Source organism: Loxodonta africana, chromosome 21 (genome assembly GCF_030014295.1).
Source record: "Loxodonta africana isolate mLoxAfr1 chromosome 21, mLoxAfr1.hap2, whole genome shotgun sequence".
In the NCBI taxonomy this organism is placed as follows: Eukaryota; Metazoa; Chordata; class Mammalia; order Proboscidea; family Elephantidae; genus Loxodonta; species Loxodonta africana.
Genome location: NC_087362.1, coordinates 44,662,772 through 44,685,599, shown reverse-complemented (window position 1 = coordinate 44,685,599; position 22,828 = coordinate 44,662,772). Strand labels below are relative to the sequence as shown.

At 39.1% G+C, this 22,828-nt stretch overlaps 1 protein-coding gene across 1 annotated transcript in view; it reads left to right on the top strand.

The window, feature by feature from the left end:
• The first annotated feature begins 2,365 nt into the window (after positions 1-2,365).
• HYDIN (HYDIN axonemal central pair apparatus protein) overlaps positions 2,366-22,828 on the top strand; it is a 402,907-nt gene continuing 382,444 nt past the window's right edge. Inside the window, exons 1-4 of the mRNA XM_064273799.1 lie at positions 2,366-3,099; positions 4,844-4,969; positions 7,896-8,015; positions 20,952-21,086. Of these exons, the coding sequence (XP_064129869.1) occupies positions 2,965-3,099; positions 4,844-4,969; positions 7,896-8,015; positions 20,952-21,086 (516 nt within the window). The 5' untranslated portion in view covers positions 2,366-2,964. The remainder of the gene's footprint in view (positions 3,100-4,843; positions 4,970-7,895; positions 8,016-20,951; positions 21,087-22,828) is intronic.

Below are 22,828 nucleotides of genomic sequence, written 5' to 3'. Positions count from 1 at the left end.
TCCTATCACACGTAAATTATTTCTCTTGATAATGTCCCACATAACGCTTAGGTTTTATTCATTTTTCTTCATTCTTTTTTCTGAATGTTCTACAAATTAGTATCAAGGGGTTTGTCCTCTATTTCTCTTATTCTACCTTCCACTCTACTTCTACTTCTACTCCTATATCCTTCCACTGAGTCATCTATTTCTGAAATTTTATTTTTAATCTTTCGGATTTCTAGTTGCTGTTTTTGTACAATTTCTAATTGTCTATTTATTTTGTCATTTTATTCTTGTTTTGTTTTCCTGAATTCTTCTAGAGTTTTTCTGTATTTTTTTGGTTTTGTCTGTGTTTTCCTTGATCTCTTGGAGGGTATTATATATATGTCTTTTGAATTCCTTATCAAGTAGTTTCATTACCATTTCTTCCTCAGGAAGGTTTTTCTGGCCCTTTATTTTGGTCACTTGCTTGAGCAATCTTGTCCTACTTCTTTATGTGAATTGATATTGTCTGTTGTCTCTGAGGTATTAAAGTGTTAGTATATTTGTTTATTGATTGTATGTTTCATCCTTTTGTTTTGTTTTGTTTTCTTTTGATATATCTGGGCGGGCGGGGGAGGCGTGCTGCTCTGGTCACTAGTCTGGCAGCACTGGAACGCTTATCATCTGTTTCTAGGTGGGTGGGGCAGTGGCTGAGAGTGTGAGCATGAGTCTCTATTTGCTGGTCATGCAGGGCAACTGAGAGCTGGCTGGGCAGGCATTGGCTGCTGTCTGTTGTCAATCCAGTGGCACAGGAGTGGGTAATGGTACTTGCCAAGTGGGTGGTAGGCAGGTGTGGTGAGTGTGGTGGCTGAGTGGGGGATGTGGTCACTGCCACTCACCAGGTCAGGAAGTGGGGTGTGGGGCAGGCAAGTGCATGCTCATTCATGAGGCCACCACTAGTCTCCAGGCTGGGTGGGATGTGTGGCAAGTGGGTGAGTACAGAGGCACATGGTCATTGCTGCTTGCTGAGTTGGGGGTTGGGATGTGATTGGTGGGTGGATAACGTGCGCGCAGTCACGCAATCACCACTGCTCGCCAGTTCAGGGGACGGAGGGTTGGTGCCAGGCAGGCAATTGCTGCTGCTTGCTGGTTTGGGGAGGAGTGGATGACTGGTGGGCATGCTTGCACGGCCACTGTCTCTTGCCAGGCCAGGTGGAGTGTTTGTCAGGCAGGTGAGCATGGGGGCGCGTGGTAGCCACCATTAACAAAGTCAGGGGTTGGTGATGGGTGGGTGCCCATGCATGGTTGCGCAGTTGCTGCCACTCAGCAGTTTGGGAGGGGTGTGGGTGGCGGGTGAGGGGACAGACATATGCACAATCACATGGTTGCTGCCACTCACCAAGTGGGAGGGTAAGTTGCTGGCGGGTGAGTTTGTGGGAGCACACTTATTGCCGCTCTTCAGATGGGTGGAGAGATGGCAGATGAGGCTGGCTTAGGGGGGAGAAGGAGGATCTTATGGTCTCTAGTTGGGGAGTATGGCAAGGTTATGGGACCCTCTGATGCTTCTGATCAGGAGGGTGGGGGAAGGGGGGTTGCGCCCCTTCAGTTAGCAGATGTGGGTGCCCAGGCACTACCCATCCACTGCAGCCAGCAGTTGGGACCTGCCCCCAACCAGTTGCAAGGAGGGGGGCACTCAGAGCCTAGTTTGGTGGGGGACCTCCTGCCAATCCACTGCCTCATGCACGCCACCTACCCTGGAGGTCATGGACCACCTGTCTTGCATAAACTTGACTCTGGATCTTGGTGCCCTCCCTGTTCTGTAGATTACAGGATCCCTGAAATTCTCACCCTCCTTTCTGTGTTTTCCTTCCTTAGATCCAGATCATGATCCACTCACCTTGTTTATCTCTGGGTATGTTTATTCAGTTTCTCTGTCTCTTATGGGAATGCCATGAAATTGCCTTCCTGTGCTCCTCACCTGGAGTCACTACTGGCTTTGTCTCAAGATGACCACATTGAGCTGGAACAGCTGTAGAGCCTCTTCACTCCTTGTCACTCTTCTTTTGCTGTGTTCTTCCAATTTTTATTTCCTGTCAGTGTTCGATTCAGTTCTTTATCCTTCCTTTTTGAAGATCAGGGTTCCAGGCTTCTTACCTGCATCTCTTTCACTTGGTTTCTCGGGTCTTTGCTGTAGATGGATGGTGTGGTGTGTCTGACTAAGCCGCGATCTTGGCTCCTCTCAGTGATAGGTTTTTTTATGTGTCATATTATCAAGTATTTTTAGTTTTTTTTTTTTCTTCATTAGAGTTGTTCTGAATAACCTAGCCTGCTATGAATGTATTAATGGAAATAAAAATCCCTACTGAGTCATAAATTGGTCCCTGGAGTTTCAAGTATCCTGCCAGAAGTCTGAGGAAGGATATGGAAAAGGGAGAGGTCATATTTCCTCGATTGGAGATATTGGGAGGCTACTTAATGGCTGATTCTATGACTATAAACTTCAGACATTTTTCCGAAACTTCTTTTTCCCTATATCATGCTGCCCTTTTGAGTCTCTGCCCTGCTGTGGAGGCCTGAAGCCTGGTGGTTATTCTCTTTGGAGAATTGTGTATCATCATAGAGAACTGTCAAATAAGCAGATAAAGTAGCAGTATTTAATTTATTTATTTTATCTCACTGAAACAACAAAGGTTGCAAAAAGCAAGAAATGCCCGTATTTCTATGTCTGGTTCCTAAGTTTATCCTAGGGTCTGCCTAAAATGAATTCTGAGATTTGGGATAAGGCTAAATCTAGACTAGTCAGGTGTAATGGACTCCTTTTTATTAACATGTTTGTTCTAAGTATTTGATGTATTTTTGAAGATCAGTATTTTCTAAACCTTTCCACTTTTGGAAAAGCTTAGAATTCAGTAATTTGTGACCTGTATTCAGGAATTAACTGTATTTGTTCTAAAACTTTTTTTTCCCCCACTCCTAGGTAAGCCAAGAAAATAACTAAAAATGAGAAGCAGCAGACTTGAGAAGTCCATGGGGGCTGTTCAGATGGGGTTAGTCAAAATGCTTAAAGAATTCCAAAGCAAGGTTTTGCCACCCTTGAGTCCAAAGCTGGTTACAGAAGAAGAAGCAAACAGAATGGTAATATATCAGAGAATTACTATGTGAAATACTTAATGCAGCCTCTTCAGGAGAATGACAGTTGCTACTTGGCATTCTCAGAATATCAATCAGAGAATTACTGACTGATTAATATGAATTTAGTTAACATGATAGCTTGCTGCAGAGCATAGGCCCTCTGAAAGCCTGAGAAGTTTATGAAATTATATACATGCTTCAAAGTAGAGGCTTGAATTGCTTCAGTTAGTCGTTGGAAAAAGATCACACAAACAATTAAGGTTTTCTAAATATTTGGTTGAACCATGTGAAACTGTAACTTGTGTAGTTCAAAAACTATTTGTAGGTTGAATATTGGAAATTTCATATGATTCAGGCTAATAATTTATTACCTTGTTGATTGGCAAGAGTTATTTTTGTTTGTATGTTTCATGCAGCATGAAAATAATGACTGTGGCATCTAGGAAAAAGACATTTTTCTCTTCTTTAAAATAAAAAAATTATGTTTGTAATGAATTATAATAATTTGGTGAGAACAAAATTATGAACCACATGCTATAGAAAATATTTGTAAAATTTGACAGTGCCAGTGATAGTATTCAGTTCATTTTAAATTCTGGTCTTAAGTTGCATTCTGATTAGAAAAATAAAATCAGTCGTAATTCTCTTTTGTGGTGATGGTGGTTGCATATTTAAAATTACTCCTGAGTTTTTTGCTTGTAATCGTAACACAGACAATATGTCTTAAAATTTTATTATTCTAATCTGGGTTCCCATCAAATAGAATTTAAAAACCAAGTTGAAAGCTATATTAGAAATATGTCTTCATTTTAATGTACTCAATCACAGAAATTAAATTTGTAGGGAAATAAGCATTTTTGAAGAACACTGGCTTTAACCTGAGGCAGAATGAATCAGCTAAATTATATATCTCTGAATGTTTTGAAAAGTCTTGGCACATACTTAAGCATTATGTTGTTACCAATGATAATAATCTCCTTGCATATAGAATAGGCCCTAGAACAATGTGAACATTCTAGAACAACAATAAGTAAATTACTGTTTCTGGCTACCTAATTTCTTTTTGGGTTAGTTTTATTTAAATGATAGATTACATTTTTTTCCTCATAACATTAGAAAATATTAAAAGCATATTGTGTTCTTATTTGGGTATATAAATATGACTGGCTGCTGGATTTGATGATTGATTTGGAGCTCTTTTAAAATGGTCTACATGTGCTCTTGTGATTTCTAAGAAGTTCAGACTCATTCCTGTGCAGTACAATCACTATTCCTAATCTTTTACATTTTATAAGGTCTCTTTTTAACCTGACGTAACATGATAGCTAAACCCAGTAACTTTGCTTGCATGTTTTAACTTCAGTTGAGAAATAGAAATATTTCAAACTTCTTAGCTCTGAAGTCCATAATTTTAGGAATTTAGCATTTTAAGCTAAATGTAATGTAATCTCTTCATTCCCCCTCCTCTCTCCGCCCCCCCCCCCCGCCTCAGGCTCTTTTATGTGATTCCTTCAAAATCGTAAGGAAACAGCCACCACCTGTCATTACAAGTTAATGGGGCTTAGAAATGCATGGGTATTTACCTTGTATAATTGAGTTGTTTTTAAATATTTTATGAGGGAATTTAGTGACATTCTTGAATTATTCTGAAAGCTGCAGACACAAATTATTCATTACAGGCACTTATGAAAATACTTTTTTAGTGTGTAATCATTTGTGAATCTTTGGCTCTTGTTTTAAATTCTAGCTGACGCCCTCTGAGTACTTGAAGGAAATGTCCCTTACCACAGAGCAGAGACTGGCAAATACCCATGTGATGTGCCGACCACAGATCATTGAACTTCTAGATATGGGGGAAACAACACATCAAAAGGTAGCTGCTTCCTGTCATATTTGCATATAAAGTAGGCCCTGGAACAATGTGAACATTCTAAAGCCACTAAATGGCGAACTAATAATCCATTTTTGGATTAGTTTTATACCCTCCTTTCTACTTCCGTTGATCTTGATACCTGTGATTTGGTATGGAGAAAATTACAATTAATGAAGGTAAACCTCATTTAAAGTGCCTTTTGACTAGTCATACTTCTTTCTTAGCTACTTCTGGACACTACTTGACACTATTGTTTACAAGTTAGGAGTAAGTCCAAAAACTACATTAAAAAAAAATAAACCAAACGCATTGCAATCGAGTTGATTCCAACTCACAGTGACCCTACAGGACAGAGTAGAACTGCCCCATTGGGTTTCCAAGGAGCACCTGCCTGGTGGATTCAAATTGCCGACCTTTTGGTTAGCAGCCATAGCTCTTAACCCCTGTGCCACCGGGGTTCCCAAAACTACATTAGCCAAGTCCAATTAAGTTATCTTCTTACCATAACAAGCAGTCTCTTCCTACCTGAGGTATCATCACTAGAAAGAAAGAAGGGAGAATTGTTTATTAAAGTAGGTATTTCTTGTCTATTCTGGCTTGTTTTTCATAACAAATGTATGGGTTTAGTCCATAAAAAATAGTTACTCATCTCAACAGACACCTCTAAAATCACTGCAGCAGGAGGGAACATGGTGAATTACATACTGACTTTTAAAGCTTTTACCTTGACGTGTCATATGTCCCTCCACTCATATTTCACTGAACCAAAAACAGAAGTCAATTCTGACTCATAGCAACCTTATAGGACAGAGTAGAACCGCCCCATAGGGTTTTCAAGGATTGTTTGGTGGATTCAAACTGGCAACCTTCTGGTTAGCTGCCAAGTTCTTAACCACTGCATCACCAGGGCTCCATATTTCACTGGCCAAATCAAATCTCATGACTATGCCCAATTTCAAAGGGAATGAGGAAGTGCAATCCTGCCATATGCCTAAAGGGCAGGAAGTCAGAAATATTTGATGACTACCACAAGTGGCTGCCCTAGAGATTGTGGAATGCATTTTTGACTTATCATAACCTTTTCCTGCATAATGCAAGATGTTAGAACCCATGGCCTCCATTTTATCCTACTCCTCACTTATATGCTATTAGTGCTTAAAAAAAAAATTCTGTAAAAGATTTTGAACTCTGCAAGTTAATATTATTCTTGTTTCATGTGGTCATATTCATTCAGATTAACCCCCATATTCACCCTTTTGTTGCTCTGCTTTCCTTCCTGCAGGTCCAAACTTCTGAGATCAATTTCTTTCTCCATAAAGAATGTTGTTTGGTATTTCCTTTAGAAGTTGATGACAATTTTTTTTTCCCATTTTTATCTCTCTGAAAATCTCCTTATTTTGACTTCATTCTTGAAGGGAATTTCCCTGAGTAAACAATACTGTGTCTGCAGAGGTTTTTATTTCAGTATTAAAAAAAAGTTATTCCACTGCCTTCTTATCTGATTTGTGTTGTTTATATGGAGAAGTCAGGTATCAATCTATTTTTTGCTCCTTAGAAATTAAAATATCTGTTTTTCTCTAGTTTCTTGTACAGCTTTTTTTTTTTTTTTCTGCCTTTCTTTTCAGTGGACTTATAATTATGTGCCTAGGTATGGATTTTTTGTTTATCCTGTTTAATTTTGTAAGACTTCCTGAATCAGTGTCTTAATGCTTTTGTCAGTTTTAGAAAATTCTCTCCCATTATTTCATCAAACATTGCTTCTGCCTAGTCTCTCCTGTGGGACTTCATTTATACGTATTTCAGACCTTTTTGTGTATCATCTATATATCTTACCCCTCTTCTGTATTTTCTTTCATTTTTTCAATCTACTTATAATTCTGGCTATTTTCTTCTGGCCTATCTCCAAAATCAGCAATTTTTTTTTTTAGTGATAGCTAATCTGATATTAAATATATCCACTAAACTCTTGATTTTAGTTTTTATAATTTCAAGTTGTAGAATTTACATTTGAACCTTTTTTTTTTATCATTTCCCTGTACAAATCCTCAATTTTGTCTTTTATTTCTGTGGTATAGTAAGTATGAATTATATCACTCTGTTTCTACTCTCTCATTTCTGTTGGTTTTCATTTTTTACAACTTATTGACTCATCCCTGGTCACTTTTTAATTTGCAAATTTTTGGTTGTTGCAAAGCTTTTTTTGGTAGTTGTAAAATTTTGTAATTATAGAAATTATTTGACCTTGTGATAATGTTCTCTTCTTTCAGTTTTCTAGTCGGCCACCATTTCATCCTTATTCTATGGTATATTCCGTCACAGACCAATGAGAGGGAAGTCCTTCAAAGTCCCTACCTTGATCATGCCTTGGACTCCAATCCCTGTCTCCCTAACCGTGCTAGGCTTTCAGAAATGCTCAGGATCTCAACCACCCTATCTAAAGCACATAGAAAGAAAGTAGTACAATTCTCTGTATTCACTCTATACAAACCCTCCCTTCCACCTCCATCTTCCACCCCAGTTCTCTGTCTTGCCCTGGATTCTGGCTGGTAATTCACTGTCTTGTTAGCTGTACAGTGCTTCCAGGTGGATATTTGTTGAATTAACTTTTCTAGTTATTATCGTAGGGGAGTTAGTTCAAATTACCACATTCACTATTATCAGAAATGGAAATTTGGGGTTAGTGTTCTTATTGGCCTTTTTTTTAAATTGAGGTCTAAAATTTCTACTTTCTCTTATATTAAAGCATTTGATGAAACTAACATCATCAGTAATTATAACTAATAATATTTATAGTGGTTAGCCCTTTTTTGAATATGCCCTGTGTTTTTAGTTTTAATGTCCATAGGTCTATCTAGTATTTTCTTACCTTCCAATAATAATCTTGCCACTGTGTGACTGTATGATTAATTTCTTCTTTGAACTGCAGTTTTCAGGAATTGACCTGGATCAGGCATTATTTCAACCCTTTCCATCAGAAATTATATTTCAGAACTATACTCCCTGTGAAGTCTATGAAGTTCCACTGATTTTGAGGAACAATGACAAAGTAAGTATGTTCACTGGGATGGCTGAACCTTTCCAGGATACATAAAAAGGGATTAAATAAAATGGGACCCTGTAGAATCTTAGACAAGTTCTTTAATTTGAAAGATCTAAAAAAAATAAACTGAAAAGCATGCCCTTTGACTGTAAGTTTAGTGAAGACAAGGTTGTATTCAATTGTTTGTTACTATGTGTTCAGTCCCAGAACAGTGCCGAAAAAAAGGTAAATCTCCAAAACATGCACTATCTATTGAATAAAGGATTGACTAAATGGATTGAATGAAGGTTTCAGATATGGCCAGTTGGGTTAGCTTTTCATTTAAGACAAGGCAATTACTATTAATGTTTACATACTCTGCACTAGAGCTACCAATTCCCTAATTCAGTGTTTGCGCTGTACTTACAGGAATTGCAATCACTGAGCCAATGCATTTACACAATTCTGCAAGTTCTTTTTTTTTTTTTTATTTCTTTTTTCTTATAAAAAATGTAAATCTTTTTCCTCCTATTCTGTCTCCTCCCTTCTACTTCACGTTTTGTCTGTAGATAGTTTGGAAAGTGTCTTCCACTGTCTTTACCTTCTCTCCTTGTGATTGCAGCTGAGGATTTCTTCTCTAGTCTCTGTCTTTTTCTTTAAAGATGACTTAGGGTTTATTTCAGGAAAAGGTATTAAATGCCTAAGGATTTCCTTGACATCTAACAAGAACGGAAGAAAGTATAACATGGAAGGTCAGCATGAAACACAGTTAAGTGTGAGAAGTAATCAGATGGGAAAGAAGGCATCTGAGAGATGCTAAACTTCGGGTATAAAGACATGTAGGACTATTTACGGGAGTAAAAAAAAAATTTTTTTTTTTTTTTAAAGATGTTGGGGGAAACCCTGGTAGCATACTGCTTAAGTGCTACGGCTGCAAACCAAAGGGTCAGCAGTTCGAATCTGCCAGGTGCTCCTTGTAAACTCTGTGGGGCAGTTCTACTCTGTCCTATAGGGTCTCTATGAGTTGGAATCAACTCGACGGCACTGGGTTTGGTTTGGTTTTTTGGTTAAAGATGTGGGGACAAAAAAATTCTAACTGTAAGAAAAAAGAGAAAAATAAGTGAAGACTATGCAAGAATCCAAGGTAAATGGGAAGACTTATATTCAGTGCAGTAGCTCATTAAAGAAATCAGTGATGCCTTTCAGAAACCAATGAGGTGATTTAGTGGCAGCAAAGTCAGACTCTAGAGAAAATGGTACATTTTGTTCTTTGCTGCAATGCTAGCAAGAGAAGCTCATGGGACAGAAGATAAAAGGGCAGGCAGAGAGAAGAAAAAGAATCTAAGGTACTCAGGGTTACATTCCTAGACCTCAAGAAGAGGTATGTTATATAGATATTAGGACTCTTCATCTTTTCATGTAGGGCAGCCAACTAATTCAGTTTCTCACTTCCAGTTCTCTTCTTCCCTTTCTCCATTTTGTTTGACTCTTGCTCAGGTAGTTTTAGGTTATTAAAGGCAGAGAGTAGCTAGTCCAAAGGAACTCTTGACCACTCATCCCTGACCCTAGACAAGGAATGATTAACACTAGGTGTATATGAGCCCAAATCAAGGGCAAGGAGCATCTGTAAGTTTTGTCTGCCAAAGAGCACTCAGTTCCTATAGGTAACATCTGGGTACAATACAGCCAGAATGTTGAAGGACACCCTCTGAAAAGGGAAAGTCCAGCTATTAATAAGTAGACTGCTTTCTCTCAGGGAGGCAGACTTGTTCTTAGGTGAGTTACTCCCAGGGCCCCAGTTCAAGGTGGCTGACATAAGCCTGCTTCTCTGCTGCCATAGTTCATGGTCTTAGAAGGAACCACTGGGTCAGATTTCAAGCACCGAGAAACTTTATGTGCCATTCCCTGTTTATCTGCTTTCTCACTGGCATGGAGTGCAAAAGATAGCCTGTTTGGTCATTAATTTTTGTCTCTTTCACACACAAGGTGAGAATAAGCCATGGCTGTTCTATAAGCCACAACGCAATTCGACTTCAATTACGATTATAAGCACCCACACTCCAGAGTCAGACTAGCTTGGGTTCATATTACAGCTGTGCCACCTCGCAGTTTAAGTCCTTGGGCAAGTCACTTCATTTCACCAAGGCATGGGATAATGACAGTACCTTTTTTGTTTACTTGAGTTTTTTTTTTTTTTGAGTTTTTTATTGTTAATTTCGTTGTGTTTTAGGTGACAGTTTACAGTGCAAATTAGTACCTCATTCAAAAATTTATACCCAAGCTATTTGTAACATTGGTTGCAATCATCACAAAGTGTCAGTACTCTCCCCCTTTCCCTTTATACCCCAGCTTCCCCATGGTCATTTGTCCAGGTTACCTGTCCTTTCCTGCCTTCTTGTCTTTGCTTTTGGACAGGTGTTACCCATTTGGTCTTGTATACATGGTTGAACTAAGAAACACATTCCTCATGTGTGTTATTGTTTGTTTTATAGGCCTGCCTAAATCTTTGGCTAAAAGGTGAACTTTGGGAGTGGCTTCAGTTCTGAGTGAGCAGGGTGCCGGGGGGCCATAGTCTTGGGGGTTCCTCCAGTCTCTGTCAGAGGAGTAAGTCTGGTCTTTTTTTATGAATTTAAATTTTGTTCTACATATTTCTCCCACTCTGTCTGGGACCCTCTATTGTGATCCCTGTCAGAGCAGTTGGTGGTGGTAGCCAGGCGCCATCTAGTTCTTCTGGGGTCAGGCTGGTGGAAGCTGTGGTTCATGTCATCCATTCGTCCTTTGGACCGATATTTTCCTTGTGTCTTTGGTTTTCTTCATTCTCCTTTGCTCCATACATGATGGGACCAATAGATGTATCTTAGATGGCTGCTTGCAAGCTTTCAACACCCTAGACACTACTTACCAAAGTAGAATGGAGAACATTTTCTTTATGAGCTATGTTATATCAATTGACCTAGATATCCCCTGAGACCGTGATCTCCAGTCCTCAGCCCCAGTAACTTGGTTCTTCAAGGTGTTTGGATGTATCTAGGAAGCTTCTATGGCTTTGCTGTGGTCAGGTTGTGCTAACTTCCCCTATATTGTGTGTTGTCTTTCCTTTTACCAAAGTTAACACTTACCTATTATCTAGTTAGTGACTTCTCACCCACCAAAGTTTTTTTTTTTTCTGTGTGTAAACCTTTTCTTGGGTTTTTATAATCATGGTCTCATACACTATTTGTTCTTTTGTGATTGACTTATTTTACTCAGCATAATTCTCTCCAGATTCATCCATGTTGTGAGATGTTTCATTGATTTATCATTATTCTTTATCATTGCGTAGTACTCCATCGTGTGTATGTACCATAATTTGTTTATCCATTCATCTGTTGGTAGGCCCCTACTTTGTGTCCATCTTTTTGCCATTGTGAATAATGCCACAATGAACATGGATGTGCATAAGTTTATTTGTGTGACAGCTCTTATTTCTCTAGGATGTATTCCCAGGTGTCAGATTCCTGGATCATATGATATTTCTATTTCTAGCTTTTTAAGGAGCTGCTGTATCATTTTGCATAGTGGCTGTACCATTTTACATTCCCACCGACAGTGCATAAGAATTCCAATCTCCCTACAACCTCTCCAACATTTGTTATTCTCTGTTTGTTTGTTTGTTTGTTTGTTTTTGTGCCAGTAATGTCAGGATGAGATGGTATCTCATTATAGTTTTGATTTGCATTTTTCTAATGGCTAATGATCCTGAGTAATTTCTCATGTGTCTGTTAGCTGCCTGAATGTCTTCTTTGGTGAAGTGTCTGTTCATATCCTTTGCCCTTTTTTTAATTAGATTACTTGTCTTTTTGTTATTGAGGTGTTGCAGTATCTTATAGATTTTAGAGATTAGACCCTCGTCAGATATATTGTAGCCAAAAACCTTTTCCCAGTCTCTAGGTTCTCTTTTTACTCTTTTGGTGAAGTCTTTTGATGAACATAAGTGTTTAATTTTTAGGAGCTCCCAGTTATCTAGTTTATCTTCTGGTGTTTGTGCATTGTTATTTATGGTTTGTATTGAATTTATGCCATGTATTAGGGCCCCTCTTTTTTTTTTTTTTTTTTATTATTAGGGCCCCTAGCTTTGTCCCTATTTTTTCTTCCACAATCTTTGTCATTTTAGGTTTTATATTTATGTCTTTGTCATTTTAGATTTTGTATTTAGGTCTTTGATCCATTTTAAGTTAGTTTTTGTGTATGGTGTGAGGTATGGGTCCTGTTTCATTTTTTTACAGATGAACATTCAGTTTTGCCAGCACCATTTGTTAAAACGACTGTCTTTTCCACATTTAATGGACTTTGGTCCTTTGTCAAGGACAAGCTGACCATAGGTGAATGGATTTATGTCTGGGTTCTCAATTCTTTTTTTTTTTTAATTTTTTATTGTACTTTAGATGAAGGTTTACAGAGCAAACAAGTTTCTCATTAAACATTAATACACATACTGTATTAATTGGTTTCCATACTGACATTGGTTTCCAACCCCACGACATGTCAATACTCTCTCCTTCTCGACCTTGGGTTCCCCATTACCAGCTTTCCTGTCCCCTCCTGCCATCTCATCCTTGCCCTTGGGCTGGTGTGCCCATTTAGTCTGGTTTTGTTTAATGGGCCTGTCTAATCTTTGGCGGAAGGGTGAACCTCAGGAGTGACTTCAGTACTGAGCTATGAAGGTGTCTGGGGTCCATATTCTTGGGGTTTCTCCAGTCTGTGTCAGACCGGTAAGTCTGGTCTTTTTGTGTGTGTGTGTGAGTTAGAATTTTGTTCTACATTTTTCTCTAGCTTTGTCCAGGACCCTCTGTTGTAATCCCTGTCAGAGCAGTCAGTAGTGGTAGCTGGGCACCATCTAGTTGTACTGGACTCAGTCTGGCGGAAGCTGTGGTAGTTGTGTTCCATTAATCCTTTGGACTAATCTTTCCTTTGTGTCTTTGGTTTTCTTCTTTCCCCCTTGCTCCAGATGGGGTGAGACCAGTAGAGTATCTTAAATGGCCGCTCGCAAGCTTGTAAGACCCCAGACGCTACTTGCCAAAGTAGGATGTAGAACATTTTCTTTATAAAATATGTTATGCCAGTTGAGCTAGATGTTCCCCAAGACCGTAGTCCCCAGAGCCCTCAGCTGGTAATTTGGTTCCTCAGGGAGTTTGAATGTATTTATGGAGCTTCCATGACCTTCCTAAGACAAGTTGTGCTGGCTCCCCAGTATTATGAACTGTCTTAACCTTCACCAAAGTTACCACTTACCTATTGTCTATTTAGTGTTCTTCCCTCCTACCCCTCCCCTCCCTCACAGCCATCAAGGATTGTTTCTTTTTTTGTGTAAACCTTTTCGTGAGTTTTTATAGTAGTGGTCTCCTGCAATATTTGTCCTTTTGTGATTGACTTATTTCACTCAGCATAATGCTCTCCCGATTCATCTATGTTGTGAGATGCTTTGCAGATTCATCATTGTTCTTTATCATTGCATAGTATTCCATTGTGTGTATGTACAATAGTTTGTTTATCCATTCATCTGTTGATGGGTGGGTTTGCAATTCTGTTCCTTTGGTCTATGTGCCTGTCGTACCAGTATCAGGCTGTTTTGACTACTGTAGCTGTGTAGTAGGTTCTGAGATCAGGTAGTGTGAGGCCTCCTACTTTGTTCTTTTTCTTCAATAATAATTTGCTCATCCAGAGCCTCTTCCCTTTCCATATAAAGTTAATGATTAGTTTTTCTCTCTCATTAGAGAATGCTGTTGGTATTTGGATTGGGATTGCATTATATTTTTATATCTCTTTGGGTAGATTTGACGTTTTTACAGTGTTGAGTCTTCCCATCCACGAGCATGGTATGTTTTTCCATTTATGTAGGTCTCTCTTGGTTTCTTTCAAGAGTGTTTTGTAATTTTCTTTGTATAGATCTTTTACATCCCTTGTTAGATTTATTCCTAAGTATTTTATCTTTTTAGGGGCTATTATAAATGGTATTGTTTTCCTGATTTCCTTTTCGAAGTTCTCATTGTTAATGTATAGGAATCCAACTGATTTTTATCTGTTAATCTTGTATCCTGCTATTCTGCCAAATCTTTCTGTTAGTTCCAGTAGTATTATTGTAGAATCTTTGGGATTCTCTGTGTATAGAATCATATCAGCTGTGAATAGGGATAGTTTTACTTCTTCCATTCCAATTTGAATGACCTTAATTTCTTTTTCTTGCTTTATTGCTCTAGCTAAGACTTCCAGCACAATGATAAATAGGAGTGGTGATAAAGGGCATACCTGTCTTGTTCCCATTCTCACGGGAAGTGCTTTCAGCCTCTCTCCATTGAGAATGATGTTGGCTGTTTGTTTTTGTATAGATGCCCTTAATTATTTTGAGGAATTTCCCTTCTATTCCTATTTTATTGATAGTTTTTCTCAGGAATAGGTGTTGGACTTTGTCGAATGCCTTTTCTGCATCAATTGAGATGGTCATATGATTCTTTTCTTTTGTTCTATTTATGTGGTGGATTACATTGATTGATTTTCTAGTGTTGAACCATCCTTGCATAAAAAAATCTAGTGTTAATCCCACTTGTTTGAGGTGTATTATTCTTTTTGATAAAATGCTGAATTCTGTTGGATAGATTTTTGTTGAAAATTTTTGCATCTGTATTCATGAAAGATATTCATTTGTAATTTTCTTTTTTTGTGTGTGTTGTCTTTGCCTGCCTTTGGTACCAGGGTATGCTGGCTTCATAGAATGAATTCAAGAATACTTCTTCCTTTTCTATGCTCTGAAATAGTTTTAGTAATACTGGTGTGAACTCTTCTCTGAATGTTTGTAGAATTCTCCAGTGAAGCCATCAGGGCTGGGGCTTTTGTTGGGAGTTTTTTTTTTTTTTTATTACCTCTTCCATCTCTTCTCTTGTTATGGGTATGTACAGATTTTCTATCTCAGTTTGTGTTAGCTTAGGTAGGTAGTCTATTTCTAGAAATTTGTCCACTTCCTCTAATTCTCAAATTTGTTGGAGTACAATTTTTGATAGTGTTCTGTTAAGATCCTTTTTATTTTAGTTGAGTCTGTTGTAATGTCCTCCATCTCATTTCTTATGTGGGTTATTCATTTCCTCTACTGTTTTTCTTCTGTCAGTTTGGCCCATTGTTGTCAATTTTGTTCATATTTTCAAAGAACTAACTTTCAGTCTTGTTGATTTTTTCTATTGTTTTTCTGTTCTTTATTTCTGCTCTAATCTTTACTATTTTTTTTCTTCTGGGGCCTGTGGGCTTCTTTTGCTGTTCTCTTTTTATTTGTTCAAGTTGTAGTGCTAACATTTTGATATTGGCCTGTTCTTCTTTTTTGATGTGTGCGTTAATTGCCATAAATTGACTTCTGAACAAAGGCAGTGTGTGTTCCAAAGGTTTTGGTATGATGTGTTTTCATTCTTATTTGCTTCTAGGGATTTTTTTGATTCCCTCTTTGGTTTCTTTTATTACCCAGTTGTTTTTAAGTAAGGTGTTATTTATTTTCCATGTAGTTGTGGTTTTTTTTTTTTTTTTTTTTTTTTGTCTCCTTGATCTTCCTATTACTGATTTCTACTTTTATGGTGTTATAATAAGAAAGAATGATTTGTATTATTTCATTGTTTAGGGTTTTATTGAAGGTTGCTTCGCGACCTAAGATGTGGTCTCTTCTAGAGAATGTTTCATGTGCATTTGTAAAGAATGTATACTTTGCTGCTGTTTGGTGGAGCATTCTATGTATGTCTATGAAGTGAAGTTCGTTGGTTTTGACCTTTAGATCTCCTGTGTCTTTGTTGTATTTCTTTCTAGATGTTCTGTACTTTACCAAGAGTGTTGTGTTGAAATCTCCTCCTACTATTATTATGAAATTCTCTATTTCTCTTTTCAGTGTGGTTAGAGTTCATTTTATGTATTTTGGAGTCCTATCCTGGGGTGTGTAGATATTTATTAAGGTTATGTCTTCTTGGTGGATTGTCCCTTTAATCATTATATAATGCCCTTCCTTGTCTTTTATGGTGGATTTTGCCTTAAAGTCTATTTTATCTGAGATTAGTATTGCCAGTAGTGCCCTTTTTTGGCTACTGTTTGCTTGATGTATTTTTTCCATCGTTTGATTTTTAATATATTTATGTCTTTGTGTCTAAGGTGTGTCTCTTGTAGACAGTGTATTAATGAGTCTTTTTTTTTTTTAATCCATTGTACCATTCTCTGTCTCCTCATGGGTGCTTTTAAGCTATTTACATTCAGTGTGATTATTGATAGGTATGAGTTTATTGCTGTCATACTGTTGTGCTTTTTTTTTGTGTGTGGTGCTGATGTTTTCTTTGTTCCTATTACTGTCCCGTGCTGAATTCCTTTTGTTTGTGGATTTTCTTCTTTTTCATTGTTATAAATTTTGTGTTTAGTGAGTCTTTATGTTTTTCTTCCTTTTTTTATTCTGATAAGTAGATTCGTTAACTTTCTTTGTGGTTACCTTGAAATTTACTCTTATCTTCCTAAGTTTGAACTAGTCTTTTATTACTTGATATTGCCTTGACTTCCTCTCCTTTTGAAAGTTCTATGCCTATGCTGTTTATTCCCCCTTTCATTGTTTTGATGTTGTTGTCATTTACAGATTGACATCTCTGTTTCCCTGTTTCAAGCCTTTTAGCTTTGTTTTATTATTGAGAATTCCTTGCCTAGGTTGGTATTTGGCTCATGCTGTCCTGTGTCATAGACTCTGGTTGTTGACTGATGTTGGTTCTCTAACGAAGGGATACCCTTTAATATTAATTGTAAATTTGGTTTGGTTTTTACAAATTCCCTTAATTTCTTTTTATCTGCCCATGTCCTAATTTTTGCCATCATATTTGAGAGTTTTGCAGAATGTATTATTCTTGGTTGGCAGTTTTTTTCTTTCAGTGCTTTATATATGTCATCCCATTGCCTTCTTGCCTGTGTAGTTTCTGCCAAGCAATCAGTGATTAGTCCTATCTTTTCTCCTTTGTAAGTGACTTTTCATTTTTCTCGAGCTGTTATCGGAATTCTTTCTCTGCCTTTGGTTTTGCAAGTATGGTTATGATATGTCTTGGTGACTTTCTTTTGGGGTATATCCTATAGGAGGTTCATTGAGCTTCTTGGATGGTCACTTTTTCATCTTTCATGATATTTGGGAAGTTTTCTGTAAGCAAATCTTCAACAGCCTTCTCTCTGTTTTCCATTTTCTCCCCCTGTTCTGGAACTCCAATTACATGCAGATTTTTGCTTTTCATTATGTCTCACATAGTTCTTAGGTTTTCTTCATTCTTTTCTCCAATTTTTCCTCAAAGTATCATCCACGGTTTTGTCTTCAGTCTCACTGATTCTGTCTTCCATTGTTTCAAATTTGCTCCGAAGACCTTCTAATAAGTTGTCCATTTCTGAAATTTTATTGTTTATCTTTTGGATTTCTAGTTGCTGTTTTTGTATGATTTCTAGTTGTTTATTTATTTTGACATTTTGTTCTGATATTATTTTCTTGAATTCTTCTATTGCTTTGTGTTTTCTTTGATTTTGGCTGTGTTTTTGTTGACTTTATCTGTGTTTTCAATGATTTTGTCTCTTTTTTTTCCTTGGTTTTGTCTGTCTTTTCCTTGATCTCTTTCCTAATCTCTTGGAAAGCCCTAAATATTAGTCTTTTGAATTCCATATCAAATAGTTCCACTGCTCTTTCTTCTACCAGAAGGTCATCTGGTTCTTTATTTTGGTCACTTGCTGGAGCCATCTTGTCCTCTTTTTTATACGTTTCGATATTGTCTGCTGCCTCTTAGACGTTAAGGTATTATTTTCTATATTAATTGTATGTTCATTTGTTTTGTCCTCCTTTTTTTTTTGTTCCAATATGTCAGTGTGGGCGGGCCAGTGCTTTGCTGCTTACTCATCTATGGGCACTATAGTTCTCACCACCTTGTCCAGGTGGGCAGGGTGGCAGCAGGCAGGGCAAGCCAGCTTCACAGTACACTGTTTTGACAAGGTGGCTGAAGACAGACTGAGCGGACACTATCTGCCTCCTGATGTTGGTCCAGTGGTTTGGGGGGTGTTCATAGCCCTTTGCCAGATAGGCAGGGGTGTCAGACGGAGTGTGGTATGGGCTTGCTCCCATCCATTCAGCAGCTGGTTTTGTAGTGGGAGGGGAGGTGTGGTGTGGGCCCAGTGTGGCAGCAGGCCTGAGTGCTGGGGATGCTGTAGCTGCAGCATCACAGTGGTGACTGGCAGGAAGAGAGGGTGGTGTACAGCACCAGGTGCAAGGGGAGAAAGAAAAAGGAATAAAGGGAAAAAAAGAAAAAATATGGTGGCGTGGTGGAGACCAGCCAGTTGAGGTGGGGTGAAGTCAGGGGCCAATGGGAAGGGATGGGACATGACATTCTGGCCTAGGTGGGAGAAAAAAAGTTGGAGAGGTGGTGGAGGCTGGTGGGGGGGGGCAGGGCAAACCTAGGTAGTGGCACGCTGGTGTGCTGGTGGCTTTTAGCTGTAGCGATGCAGTGGAGTCCAGTGGGAAGGTGGGGAGGTGGCATACAGGGCTAGGTGGGAAGGAAAAAGAAAAGGAAGAAAGAGAAAAGAAAAGAAATAATAAAAATATTGAAATAAATAAACTGGCAGGACAGTGAGGGCCAGCAAGTGGGGACTGGCAAGGGAGGGCAGGGCAGACCCAAGGGCAGGCTTGAAGGGAGGAGAGGTGACATATGGGGGTAGGTGGGAGGGAGAAAGAAGGGAAAGAAGAGAAAAAAAAATAGCACCATGGCAGGATCCAGTGGGTGGGGACATGGTGGACCCTGGGCAGTGGCAGCTGGTAGCTCTTTAGCCGAGGTTGTGCATTATGGCCCAGTGGCAAGGGATGGAGGTGGCATATAAGGCTAGGCGGGAGAAAGAAAGGGGAAAAAAGAAAACAAATTTTTTTTAAGTTAAAAAAATGATATGGTAGGAGCCAGCAGGTAGAGGCATGGCAGACCTGAGACAGCTGTGGGGAAGTGGCTCTATCAACAAGCAGCACAGTGTAGCCTTTTGGGAAGGTGTGGAGTTGGTATATTGGGCTAGGTGGGAGGGAGAAAGAAAAAGAAGAAAGGGAAAAAGAAGTGTTGTGGTGGGAACCAGCCAGTCGGGGTGCAGTGGACACGGTATGTCGGCAGGCTGGTGGCTCTCTAGCCAAGCCAGCGCGGCTTGTCCAGATGGGAAAGGGTAGAAGTGACATATGGGGCAGAAGGATGAGGGGGGTGGGAAAGCATGTTTCTCTTGTTAGCAGGTACTCTGTCTCCTGTTGGGAGCTCTATGAAGATGTCTTCCTGTACTCCATCTCTGGGGTCCTTGCTGGTTGTGATCCAAGGTGGCGACACTGTGCTGTGTTAGTTGGCAGGGGACCTCCACTCCATATCTCTCCTCATTCTGTTTTCCATCAGTTTGTTCTTCCATTCGGCGTTTGGTCTAGTTCTTTATCCCTCCATTTGATGCTTAAGTTTCCAGGATTGACATTTGTACCTGTTTTACTTAGTTTTTCAGGCCTTTGCTGCAGAGGGTCAACATGGTGCTTCTGTCTACGGCACCATGTTGGCTCCATCCCAATAGTACCTTTTTCAGTGGGTTGTTTTGAATATTAAATGAGATAATGAATATAAAGTACTTAGTTCAGTGCCTGTCATATAGTAAGCACTAAACCGATATTGTTATTGCTGTTATAGAGTTTATTGCTATTTTCCTTTCCAGTTTCTAATCCATAATGACTCTCTTACGAAAAATATTCCCAGCAAGTTTATGCAGCATCTTTCAGCATGTCATAAATGCCACTGCATCCTTCCGTTTGCAGTAAGCCCAGTCCATTGCTAGCAAACCTGCACACATCTCTTCCTCACCTCACCAACCTCTAGTCTTCTGATTGTCGCTGCCTGAGTTATTTCTGAATTTCTTCTTCTCTTCCCCACCTGAGTTACAGTCTTGAGAGGTTAAGGGAGTTCTCTTTTGCTCATTTTTCACCTGAGACTTCTTGGTCATATTTTATAGATAACCCTCCTCTGCCCTTTAGGACCTTTTTCTTTTTCTTTCTTTCTCTTTTTTTAATCCTTCTGCTTTTCTTATGCCCTTGAACTCTCCACCTTGACCACTTCTTCTCCTTTTAATTGCATTTCCTTTATTGCTTGATCTATCTGAGGTAGACAAAGAAATGTAGCTCTGGGTGAGGCAAGCAGAGCAGGGAAATACGACTTTAAAAGAATGAAACAGTTTGAAGCTGCTCGAGACTGGCCTTGGGAATACTACACTGCTCTCTTTGCTCTTCATGGCCTTGTTTAGTTAGGACAACCCATAGAGAGGCAGGGTGGAGGCAAGCCAGGACTTGACTCCCAACACTACTGTATGGTAAAGCTGTGCCACTTTGGGCAAATGTCTGTTTCCTCGTCATAGAATGGGAGTCACAGTGAAGCTCAGAGGTTATTGTGAGGATGTAATAACACATCAGGTATAGGGGATGCACCATAGGAGCAATGCAGTATGTTTGGTTTTTTCTCCAAGAACAATTCTTGAATGCTGGGAAATCCAGATTAACTCTGCTATGTGAGTGGGTTTTTTTTAGCTGATTAAGCAGTTAGTCTTTGAAGATAAAAAAAAAATTTTTTTGATTAAGCAGTTAGTCTTTGAAGATAAAAAAAAAAATTTGAAGATAGTTTCACCTAAATAATAAAATGAACAAAGAGTTGCAATAATATAATAACGTTAATAAAAATTAATACTAAAATGCATTGAGTGCTTACTTTGTGTGGAACACTGGGCTAAAGACAGGTACTGTCATCTCCCTTTGCAGTTGAGGCAACTGAAATTTAGACTTGACCAAGGTCGCACAGGTAATACGTAGTAGATGGAGACTTCAGTCTACGTTTAACTCCAAATCCTGTGCCTTTTCTTCTACTTTTGCACATGCACAACATCCATCATGGTATATTTTTCTTGCAGATTCCAAGGATGGTCAAAGTCATTGAGGAAAGCTCACCTTACTTTAAAGTAATCAGCCCCAAAGATATTGGCCACAAAGTTGCCCCAGGAGTGCCATCCACATTCCGAATCCTCTTCACTCCAGAGGAGAACAAGGTAACAGCAGCACTGGCTAGAAATTGGTACCAGTTCATGCTTGGTTGAATACGTGTTACCTACAGTTTGCAATTCCAAACATTCATGGAGATGATGGAGGGGGGAGGGGGAAGGAAGGAAGAGGGGAGGTAAGAGGAGGGGATAGTACACCCCTGGGAATGAGAAAAAGAACCTCCTTTAAGTAGGCAGGGTGTGAGAAAAGGTAACTCCCCTCAACTCTCCTCCCCACCCTGGCGTATTTATATTCCTTTATACAGCTGGAGGGACACTGAAAAAGGAAAAGGTGTGGTCCAGATGCTATGAGCTGAGACAAATGATAAAGATTATACCTTGTTGGAAGTTAGGGACCCTAGCTGGTTACATCTCTCCTCCCCAGAGTATGACTAGTTTAGGGAAGCGACACAAGACCCAAATGTTGATCACGGTGTCAGCCTCATCAAGGCAAAGAAATGTGCCTAGGACCCAAGGCCTTCCCAGAGCAGCATGCTCCCACCCCCCAATGGCTGATAGATGACCTGTCCTCAGTGAAGGGCTGACCTAACCTTCAGCCCCACTCAGTCACAAGTGGAGAAGTTAATCTCCTTACCCCTGTTTCCACACAAGTGATCTAGAAAGAGCCTAAGTTCAAAAGAAGGAGGCCATATACGCTCAGCACCACACACACACACAAAAAAAATTTAGCCCATTCTCAGACTCTCCTCAGCCTTAGAAATTCAAGTTCCTCCCTGGGAATGGGGTTGGGGGCAGATGAGGGGAACTGAGGGTGGAGGCTTCTCTACAGCCCTTCTCCAGGAGGGCAGAATTCTTGGTAGAATTTCCTTCTCTACAGGGTCGCATGAGTCGAAATCAACTTGACGTTAAAGGGTATGGGCTAAAGGGGGGACTTGTGGGAGAGAGGAGAGGGGTTTTACCAGCATGATTGAAGTGGCGAGGACAGAAAATAAGACTTAAATAGGCATAAGAAAATACCTTGTAAGAAAAAAAAAAATTTTTTTAAAGGTTATGTATAATGTTAGTAGCATGCATGTTTATCTGTATTGCTCCACAGTAGAGTTAGAGAGAACTACCTTTGAATCCCTTCTTCTCCACACTAGTATTTATTAGCTGCTCTTATTATCATTACCAGTATTCCTGCTGCTATTGCTCCTGTTACTACTTTTCTGGGGAACAGGTATTGAGGATTTAATGTCATCTGCCCAACATGTATCATTGTAGTGGGTGGTTAAAAATCCCATTATAATAATATTGCTGCTATTATTTTGCCACTTTGTATTTTATTATTACTATTTGTTTCTCCGGTTGTGTTTATGGACCTGTAATTTTGTTTGTGATACTATTGAGATAAATGAAAGGATAAATAGCTTTAGAAGTAGGGCTTTTTGTTATGTATTGTTTGAAGACCTCATTTGTTTTGTTTTGTTTTTTTCTCTTAAGATTCTGTCTGAATATTCTCTGTGAAGAGAATGGTACTTGGATTTAGTTTGAATGTCAAATTCTTGCACTGTCATTCCTGTAGGAAGCTGATTATAAAACTTTGAGCAGCTTGAAATATAAAGTGTGGTGGATTTGAGGAGTTGGCTTTCCTTAATTTTCATCTGTGCTGGAAAAAACATGTCTCTCTGGGATAAGCATTGTTGTACTCTGCAGATAGTCTGGCCGGGAAGGGGCACTGGAAGCTTTTTGAGGTGGTAGAGATGTTCCATATTGTGATAGGCAGATGGGTTACATGGATTCATTTGTCA